The sequence below is a fragment of the Epinephelus moara genome, chromosome 3 (genome assembly GCF_006386435.1).
Source record: "Epinephelus moara isolate mb chromosome 3, YSFRI_EMoa_1.0, whole genome shotgun sequence".
In the NCBI taxonomy this organism is placed as follows: domain Eukaryota; kingdom Metazoa; phylum Chordata; class Actinopteri; order Perciformes; family Serranidae; genus Epinephelus; species Epinephelus moara.
Genome location: NC_065508.1, coordinates 30,798,606 through 30,809,172, shown reverse-complemented (window position 1 = coordinate 30,809,172; position 10,567 = coordinate 30,798,606). Strand labels below are relative to the sequence as shown.

The window sequence follows — 10,567 nt, the reverse complement described above, 5'->3', positions numbered from 1 at the left end:
CCTCTGACCTCTGGCATCAACAAGGCATTTTGGCTCACTGGATATTTTCTCTTTTTGGGACCATCCTCTGTAAACCCTAGAGATGGTTGTGCTGAAAATCCCTGTAAATACTCAGACCAGCCCGTCTGGCACCAACAACCATGCCATGTTCAAAGTCACTCAAATCACCTTTCTTCATCATTCTGATGCTCAGTTTGAACTTCAGCGGCTCATCTTCATCATGTCTACATGACTGAATGCATTGAGCTGCTGTCATGTGATTGGCTGATTAGCTATTTGTGTTGACAAGCAGGTGTACCTATTGAAGTGGCCAGTGTATATGTACAAGTTTCTGACTTACGGGACATTGTATGTAATATCATGGACATAGTCATTAACATTGTAGTTTAACAGCAAAACCCATACCTGTGCTTGAGATTTGATATTGCGTACATATCTATATGCAACCCACCAAGACGCAACTTGAGATATGAGGAAGTTGTCATCCTCATCATAAATCTTGTGTATATTTTTGGCGTTGTGTATATTTTGGATTCTAGAAATCTGTTATTGATCTTTATATTTTATTGATATTTCATATTTGCACTGTTTCCTATTTCCTTTGGGATAAATTAAGTTCATCATGGAGTACTTGAAAATGAGTCTCCGATTCATTTGATCACACCTGATTTCAGCCTTAAAGCCTCTGGAAACCTAATCCACAATAGCCTTCTAACTATGTAATTTAGAGTCTTATGTACATAATATTAAACATGTAAAAACAATTAGAAATCAGTTTTCATCCAAATTCAAAATATCTGTCTTTTAAGTTTTTGTACATTCTTGAAATTAGGTTTGATTTGGCCGTGGTTATCTCTGAGATTTATTACACAATAAATTCTAAATCATAAATCATCCGTCAGTTGTCTCATCCCGCCCCCCAGTGGCAGCGCAACAAAGAGCTTTCTAGTCTGATGTTTAGAAAATACAGATCGTAAACTGGCTGAACCGCTCGGCTGCGACCCAGCGGAGGCTCTGCCTCCGGCGGGCTCCCAGCAGCACTCGAATCAGGTTGACCGGCTCCAGAGCCCGGACAATCCGAGCCTTTGCAGCTTGTGGAGCTGCAGGAAGAGGCGACTTGTGAGCGGCCGGGCTTACCCCCTGGGCCCGGTGCCGGTGTTGGCTTGCGGAGAGGGGACGTGATGTGCACCCTTCCTCACCCCTAACCCCAACCCCAAGCAGTTAGCTTTGCTACGCATAAACATATCCCCAATCGCGGAGGTGATGTTGCGGGAAACAACACAATTTTAGCCAGAGGGGAACATTATTCGAGGCGGGCAAATACTTCTACACAACGCCAGAGAGACGGCCGGCCGGCACCGGTCTCTCCCGCTTTGAGGGTCGGTGTGTGTGTCAGAGTAAAGACATATTTAATCTATTAAGACTGGATGTGTTTGAATGAAAAAGGCTATTATCAGAAAAACGGAGCAGATTTATGTTTTCAATGAAAACGTATCTCAATGAAGAAAGGCAAAGCGCTAGCCTCCCGTTGTCATTCATCTCAGCTAACATTGCATGTAAAAGTTATGCTAACTATTCTACGAAGTAACATTAATATGAATCACAAAACATTTTGAAACTTACCATTCAGTGACCACCTGAAAGGAATCATTTTCAGCTGGCAGGGCTTCTGCTTCGTCCTCTGAATCATCAGAGGGCTCAAACATGTACGGCTGGATTAAATTTGTGGCAGCCATTGCTGAGCCAGGGAGATGTCAATCAAAACGAGGGAGCTGTCAATCAGAGCGTTATCTGCCACGCCCACTCTGTCCTGGCAAGTGGTCTAAACAGCAAAATGAGCTGTTTTTAAACCAGGTTTTCTAATAGTTATGAATGGTTATTTTCACTCAGACTTTTGTGGATGATTAATGAGACACTCGACTTTGATATAATATATGCATTTTTACTATTTCAAGCTGTGTTTCCAAAGGCTGTAAAGATTGCTCGGTATGTTTACATTCACAGTTAAGTGGAACTACATTTACAGCTCGACTAGGCCATTTAACTGGACTACTGTCCTTGTCCCAGTAAACAAGTACAGGAGGGGAATTGATTTGCTGACGGAAGTATGTCCGACTCCACTACGATAGGTGGTGACATGCCCCCTTTCAGCTTGCGGTTGACAAACAAGTTAGCTGTACCATGGTTACTTTTCTCTTTCAACGTAGTAAATGAGTTAACGTTTTTCCTACTAAGGAAACCTTTTCAGGGATTCTGTGCAACTGTGTTAGTCCCTCAACTAAGGAGTCTTAAGTGTCACACTTAAGGAGAAAACTTAAGGTGTTTTGTGCAATGGGTCCCTGATGATCACTAAAATTAGATTAAAAAAAGTGGATATACATTGATAGTAAATGGACCTGCACTTGTATCGTGCCTTTCTAGTCATCCGCCCACTCAAAGCGCTTTTTACACTACGAGTCACGTTCACCCATTCGCACTCACATTCATACACTGGTGGCCAAGACGACCATACAAGGTGCCACCTTCTTCTTAGTTTTTAACACACCCATACACTGGTGGAACAGACACAGGGAGCAATTTGGGGTTCAGTATCTTGCTAAAGGATACTTCAAACCGCTGATCGAACCGCTGCTCAAACCACCAATCAAACCGCTGATTGAACCGCTGATCTTCCGACCAGTGGACGACCCACTCTACCTCTGAGCCACAGCCGCGGTATTGGTTATCAGCCAAATAAACTGTTATCAGCATATTGGATATTGGCAAAAAATTCAATATGGTGCATCCCTAGTTACTGCACTTGCACTTTTCTAACACCTACTAATTACCACCATGTTTCTTGTCCTGTAGGTTTGAATCCACCCAGAAACCCCATGGAGCAGGATGTGGAGAGCCCGGCCTACATCAAACAGCCCAAGCTGCCAAAGCAGGCCCGTGAGGACCTGCCTAAAAAGCTGGCAGAAATGGACAGAGCAAAGAGGATCCAGCGGTACGTCCAGAAAGATGGAAAGTGCAACGTCCATCACGGGAATGTTCGAGAGACGTACCGCTACCTGTCAGACATTTTCACCACGCTGGTAGATCTCAAATGGAGGTTCAACTTGTTTATCTTCGTGTTGGTGTACACCGTGACGTGGCTCTTCTTCGGCTTCATGTGGTGGCTCATTGCGTACCTTCGGGGGGATCTGGACCATTTAGCGGACAACCAGTGGACTCCATGTGTCAATAACCTCAATGGGTTTGTATCAGCTTTTCTGTTCTCCATTGAGACTGAGACCACCATCGGTTACGGGTACAGAGTCATCACAGACAAGTGCCCGGAGGGGATCCTTCTGCTTTTAGTTCAGTCGGTGCTGGGATCTATCGTGAACGCCTTCATGGTGGGTTGCATGTTTGTTAAGATCTCACAGCCCAAGAAGCGAGCTGAGACACTAGTGTTTTCCACCAATGCGGTCATCTCAATGAGAGATGGACGGCTGTGCCTGATGTTCAGAGTCGGAGACCTCCGAAACTCGCACATCGTGGAGGCTTCAATCAGGGCCAAGCTTATCAAGTCGAAGCAGACCAAGGAAGGGGAGTTCATCCCTTTGAACCAGACGGACATAAATGTGGGTTACAACACGGGAGATGACAGGCTCTTCCTGGTGTCGCCGCTCATCATCTGCCATGAGATCAACCAGAACAGCCCCTTCTGGGAGATCTCACAGGCCCACCTGGCCAAGGACGAGCTGGAGATTGTTGTGATTCTGGAGGGGATGGTGGAAGCCACAGGTGAGTCGAGACAATGTGTACAGTAACTGGTATTCAACCGAATCAAGAATCTTGCTCAGTATGTATATTTCCACTTGAACCTTAAATCTTACAACCCAGCGCAAAGTGGTACACATCCCAGTGCAACTGTCATTGCTAGGTTCAGACAGCCACTGTCATTTTTACAGCCAGCTCCCACATTGTGTAAAGTCCCTTTCCCCAGCGCAACAAACCTGCGAACACCCAGTGACATCTGGCTTTAATGTGTGATGGGAAAGGTTACAATCAGCATTCACATCCGGGCTCAAATGACTCTACATTAGTCACAGGTCTTTATCGGCTCCAGCTCTGATTGGCAGTGAACATGCATACCCTCAGCTTGTTACCCACACAATGAGTTTTTGTTTTCCCCCTCTCCTGATGTCATTACACCACTTTTCGCATTGTGTGGCCATTTGGGTGATGTCAGAAGACAAGGACAGTCCATCACATTCTCATTCCAACTTGGCAAATATCGCCGCTTTGTTAGTAGACTTTCACGTCTACATATTATCCTCCTGCGTCTGTTGTTGACGCTCTGGGACACAGTGTTAATGTACTCCTGTTACATGTGTTGGGTCTTTTCAAAGTAAATGTACAGTTTCGACCTGTTAGATGCATACAGTCTTTATAAGAAAAACTTACAACGTTGGTAAAACACTTCATATTTCCCTGTGCAACAAGGCACGTGGTTGGATAAAAAAAAAACCCATCATGGTTTGGCTCAGTTTGGTACTTTACGCAACATCAGCATGTTATCGTGAGCAGTGCAGCCTCACAAGTTGTCGACTCTTTATCTCTGTTATCTCTTATTTTTGTTTTTCTTTCTAACTTACATCCATAGTGGGAACAGTTCTCGTCACAGATCCTCAGATTCTGCATTTCACACTATCGTACACATGATGTACTCTGAGCTACAGTGTGATAACAGTTCATTCCACCATTGCTGATGTGTGGGCAGTAACTCAGACTTCCATTGTAGTAGAATACATTTCTTAGCTGCTGACAAGCAAGATCCCTTCCTAATGACTTCGACATAAATGTTGGTGGATAAACTCTGCCCAGCAAGCCCAGTTTTACCCCCTGATGTCCTGCTGGTTTCACTAAGTGGCCTCAGAAAGATGCTTGAGATCCTGAAAGCCTGTTGTTGACCAGGTACCATCATCTCCAAACATAACACACAGGAAGAAAAAAAAAGTGTCTTCTCTGAATTCTCTGACAGGAGAACCTCTCTGCATTAAATCTGATTATTTTCCAGGGGTTTGGTTTATAACAATATTCCGCAGCTGGTGGGTGTTTAATCCCAAGTTTTTCTTCTTCCCATCACAAGTAAACGTTCATAAATCCACTTAAAAATCACGGAGATAAAGATGCTCCTTATAACTGCAAAAGCTGCCTGAGAATGATCACATTTTTAAGTTTACTTCAGTATCAAAGTATTCCAGTGAAAGCTGTCTGTACATCCATAAGCACACTGCAAACAGGAACTGCTAACAGGTAATACGGCACTTTTATGTGCTTTTTCAAGGTCCAATGTCAAGGGTTAGGGGCATCTATTTGCAAATGGAATATAATATAACAACTATGTTTGGTACCGGCTCTTTCCCCCTTAAGGGCGGTGGCCTTCTGGGTAACCTGTGAGTGTGTGACATGTGCTTCCTTGTGTGTGATGGGAAGCAGCAGCAGCATAAGCACCAGGGGCCTCCTGGGACATGCCCAGAACACCTCTAACGGGAGGTGCCCAGGAGGATCCTGATCAGATGCAAGAAACCTCCTCAACTGACCCTTTTCGACGTAAAGGAGCAGTGACTTGTCTAAAACAAGCCAACAGAACTTGCTAGCTAGCGCTAGCTAATGTCTATGGAGAACTGTTTTGTTTCCAGCTAAGCCCTGCCCACCCAAAAACCTCACACTGTTCACTAAGAGTAAGAGGGTCTATGTGCCACCACCTTTAATCTTTAATCTTGCTTTGTGTCTCCAGGCATGACGTGCCAGGCGAGGAGTTCATACATCAGCAGTGAGATCAAGTGGGGCTACCGCTTCACCCCAGTCCTGACGCTGGAGGACGGCTTCTACGAGGTGGACTACAACAGCTTCCACGACATCTATGAAACTAACACACCCACCTGCAGTGCCAAAGAGCTCGCTGATATGACCAATCGCACCCGCTTGCCCCTCACCTGGTCGCTGGCCAGCAAGCTGAGCCAGCAGGGGCTGCCGGAGTCGGAGCAGGAGGGTCAGGAGACCAAGACCAGCCTGGACGACCAGGGGAAGAGCCAGCAGACTGAGAGGAACGGGGACATTGCCAACTTAGAGAGTGAGTCCAAAGTGTGATAGAGGGACAGAAAGTCTGAGGTCCATATGAGATTATTGTGTGCACTCCAGTTTCGGATGGACACACAAGCTCGCAAAGCACAGGTGAGAGTTTGAGGTACTAAAACGAGGACCAATGAGCACAGTAGACCAAGTATCCCTGCACCAAGAACCACTTCTTCTCAGTGATTTCACAGTTACCCCAAAAACAACAAACCGAGTAGACATGTGGCCCACCGCTGAACTGAAAACCCTCTGCGGGACGTGCATGTTTCAAATATAATGTGATGTCCTCCTGATGAGATTCCTATTATTTTTTCTATTAAGATATTCTTAGGGGCATTTGCATAAGTATTTTTGTATATACTACAAAATGTTTTGAATTCTTTGTTTTGTTGCGGTGTGAATATTTGACAGATGTTTGATACTAATTCTTTTAGGTTAGTTCTGTATATTCTCTGCCTTACTGTATGTATAAAGCTTTCATTATTTGTTTTTTTCAGAAATACTATATTAGCATGTATAAACGTTCTCTGCAGTTAATTTATCTTGTATTGTGTATATACTGTAATGTTATAAGGAACACATACCGCTCAATGGATGCAAACACTAGTTTAAACCAATGACAAATACTTCCCCACATGATAAATGTTTGTTTAAGGTAGTACTTCACACTGCGTTTCCTTTAGAAGCCATGACTTGCTGTTTACAGCTGGGTGACTTTAGACAACGGCCCTTTAAAAACTGCATTTTGTCACTTTTGCACAGCGGAGGCCTCTGATGGAGAAGGTTAGTCGCTGTTTCTGTCTCCGGAAATCCTTCACATGTCACCTACAGTATCAAAAATAAATAAACAATAAATTGAATATTCTGCACTTCATGAGACTTTTTTAAAATGCGATTATTGCATCTTAATTGTTGTAGAACTACTAAGGTCCTTTTAGTCCTGTGTTCGAAATACTGCTTGAGTAAGCAAAGTATTATCAGCAAAGTAATAATAATAATAATAATGATAATAATAATAAACTTTTTTTATAAAGCACCTTTCACGCTTCACATAAAAGTAGACATAATGGACATAAACAGACAAGGCAATTCAACATAAAAGGACATTTAAAACAATTTAAAACATGGATTAACTGATTCATAAAATCATAGAGTTGTAAAACTGTAAATCATAAAATCAAGTAAGATTTTAAAAGAGTTGCAGCAGCGTGAAACGTAAATAGAAATTAAAAGCGCAGAAGCAGTCTTCTTCTGGCTGTTTCTGGGAACCTCCAATAAATCAGCAGCAGATGATTGCAGTGTTCTTGGAGGCAAATAGTTAACAAGGGAGTTAGTGATGTAGCTCGGCTCCCCAGCCCATGTAGGGCTTTGTTTACAAGGAGGAGGGGCTTAACATCAATTATATATGTAACAGGAAGGTACAAAATGTACTTAAAGTAAAAGTATTTGTTCTGCTGTAAAATGTCTTCTATGATTGATCCTTTCTAATAATGTCAAATGTTGCTCTAACACTGATGCATCAGTGTTAGGGTGCTTTCACACCTGCCCTGTTTGGTTCGGTTCAATCGAACTCAAGTTCATTTGCCCCCTCAGTGCGGTTCGTTTGGGCAGGTGTGAACACACCAAAACAACCAGACCAAGACCTTCTTGAAGAGGTGGTCTCGGTCCGGTTACAAACGAACTCTGGTGCGGTTCGTTTGTGGTGAGAACGTGTTCCGACCTGGATCTGAACCAACTGCAGTCACATGACACATTGTTTGGGTTAAACATGAGCATGTTACAGTCCTGGAGGATTATTAATGTGCACCTCCTCCTGTACTGCCTTAATATGCACATTCAGCACATCCAATGCATCAAAACATTGTTTTCTAGTTGGAGCCGCGCCTCGTTTTCAAACTGTATGGTTTGACTAAAATGAACAATGACAGCAATATAGTCCACGATGAGCAGCGCTAAAATCAACCTGCGTAGTTGTCCCTCCATTGTGACATTAGAAAGTGTCACATTTATCTTGCAAGTGTCCTCTTCTTCAACGTCTGCTTTACTTCCTGGATTTTTCCTACATGGAAATTCTGACCAATCAAGAGCAGCTTTCTCACACAAGGCATTTAATCTGGTCCGCTTGTAAATGCTGCCGTGAGAACATGAACCAACTCTAGGCAATTATACAACTTAGTGACAAAATTAGTCCCTGATTCAGACCCAAGGAGACGACTCTAGGTCTAAAAGCACCTTTGAAACGGCATTGTGGCTGCTCCGGGTGGAGCTAGTTTTAACGATTTATATACAGTAAACCAGTTTGGCCCAGTGGTTCTCAACCTCAGGGTCAAGCCCTCCAAAGGATCACTGGATAAATCTGAGGGGAGATGATTAATTAGTACTTCCAGTATTTTGCAGGCTTTTTTGTATTGTTGTGGCACAAAATGCCTGATTTCTAAAAAACTGTGATGCATTTTTTTCTGCAATGAAATTATGGAGGCATGTGAAAATAGCAAAAAATAGTTATGATCCTGTCTGAGATTCAGAGCTTATCATTATGAGCATTCAGTGTCCATCCATCCATTTTCATCCGCTTATCCGGGCCAAATTACAGGGGCAGCAGGCGTAACAAAAGCGAAGGAGCAGCGGCTCCACTCCGAGCTCCCTCTGGATGTCCAACCTCCTCACCCTATCTCTAAGGCTGAGCCCAGCCACCCCACGGAGGAAACTCATTTCAGCTGCTTGTATCTGCGATCTCATTCTTTCGGTTACTACCCAGAGCACATGACCATAGGTGAGGGTTGGGATGTAGATGGACTTGTTCAGCTCCTTCTTCGCTATGATGGTCTGGTGCAGCGCCTGCAGTACTGTTAATGCTGCACCAAATAGCTGATCCATTTCACATTCCATTTTACCCTCATCTGTGAACAAGACTCTGAGATATTCCTTTGCTTGAAACAGTGGCTCTCCCCCCAACCCAGAGGGAGGATCCACCATTTTCCAGCAGAGAACCATGGCCTCAGATTTGCAGGTGCTGACTCTCATCCCAACGCTTTCACACTCGGCTGCAAACTGCCCCAGTGGATGCTGGAGGTCACAGTGTGATGAAGCCAACAGAACCACATCATCTGCAAAGAGCAAAGACACAATTCTGAAGTTCCCATATAGCACTTGTGCACTCAAAATATTAAGTGTTTAGTACAGAAGTGTGCTATTTGAGACACAGTTTAACTGTTTTTTGTGCCTTAGAAATACACGTTAACCACAGCATTGTTAAAAACTACAGAAATGAAAAGTTTCAACATGTTTCAAGAACCATATGAGAAGTTCAGAGGGGAATTTTTTCTTTGGTGAAACTGCTAAAAGCTCATATTCTCACATCTGACAGTGAGCCCAGACTACACTTTACTGTTCTGTTAAGCCAAAAAGGTTTGGGAGCCACTGGTTTTATTTTTTAACAATATTTTTGTATTTTCACAACGTTAATCTGAAAAATTACTTCACTTAAGTGCAGCACTTCAGTAAATGTACTTAGTCACCCTTCATCACTCAAGTGTTTTGTTTCTGGGGAAATGAAACAGTCCTGGTAGAAACTGAAGCAGTCAGCTCATTTCTTGTGTGCTCTGCTGTTGGTGTTATTCTTCATTTGACCACCAGGTGGTGCAAAACTCAGGTGTTTTGATCTGATGTTTGTTTCATCAAATGTTTGATCATCAGTTCTGTTTTTCTACTTTTTAATACTTGAATTAAGTTTTCCTTTTTATACTTAGATACTTTTATTGAAACAACATTTCCATTTTTCCATTTTATTGCCAAGTAGGTTTTCACATACAAGGAATTTGGCTTGGTGTATTGGTGCATAACAAAGAATATAAAATATATATAAAGCAGAGTACCTTTACTACAGCTGTTCTGATACAATGTTTTCCTTTCCAATACTGATTCAATACCTGCACTTGTGTATCAGCCGATACCAAGAATCGATTAGATAGTCTACCATTACATTAAAAATAGAATAAAAGCTGTAAATTACAGCTCATCTGAGCTCCTTTGCTTTGGTGAACTTGTTGTGCTCTTTTGCCTGATACGTCTTCAAATGCTTTATAATGTGTTCGCACCAGGAGCAAATAAAACAATTTGCGTGAGTGAATTACACGTGAAGTCAATGTAAAGACACGATTTGGCACGAATTGCCACTGGGCAATGCAAATTAAGCAGCGCAAATGAAGTGAGTAGCATGATTTCGCATCATATGCTTAGTCCCGCCAGTTGGAAAAATCTAAATTTCAGCAGCTGAATCAGCATTAAAGGGATAGTGCACCCAAAAATGAAAATTCAGCCATTATCTACTCACCCATATGCTGACGGAGGCTCAGGTGAAGTTTTAGAGTCCTCACATCCCTTGCGGAGATCGGCGGGGGGAGCGGCTAGCACACCTAATGGTAGACGGCGCCCCAGACTAACGTCCAAGAACACAAAA

At 43.1% G+C, this 10,567-nt stretch overlaps 1 protein-coding gene across 1 annotated transcript in view; it reads left to right on the top strand.

Moving 5' to 3' along the window:
• kcnj6 (potassium inwardly rectifying channel subfamily J member 6) overlaps positions 1-6,967 on the top strand; it is a 17,697-nt gene extending 10,730 nt beyond the window's left edge. Inside the window, exons 2-3 of the mRNA XM_050041466.1 lie at positions 2,851-3,771; positions 5,771-6,967. Of these exons, the coding sequence (XP_049897423.1) occupies positions 2,874-3,771; positions 5,771-6,123 (1,251 nt within the window). The 5' untranslated portion in view covers positions 2,851-2,873 and the 3' untranslated portion in view covers positions 6,124-6,967. The remainder of the gene's footprint in view (positions 1-2,850; positions 3,772-5,770) is intronic.
• Positions 6,968-10,567: the final 3,600 nt, after the last annotated feature.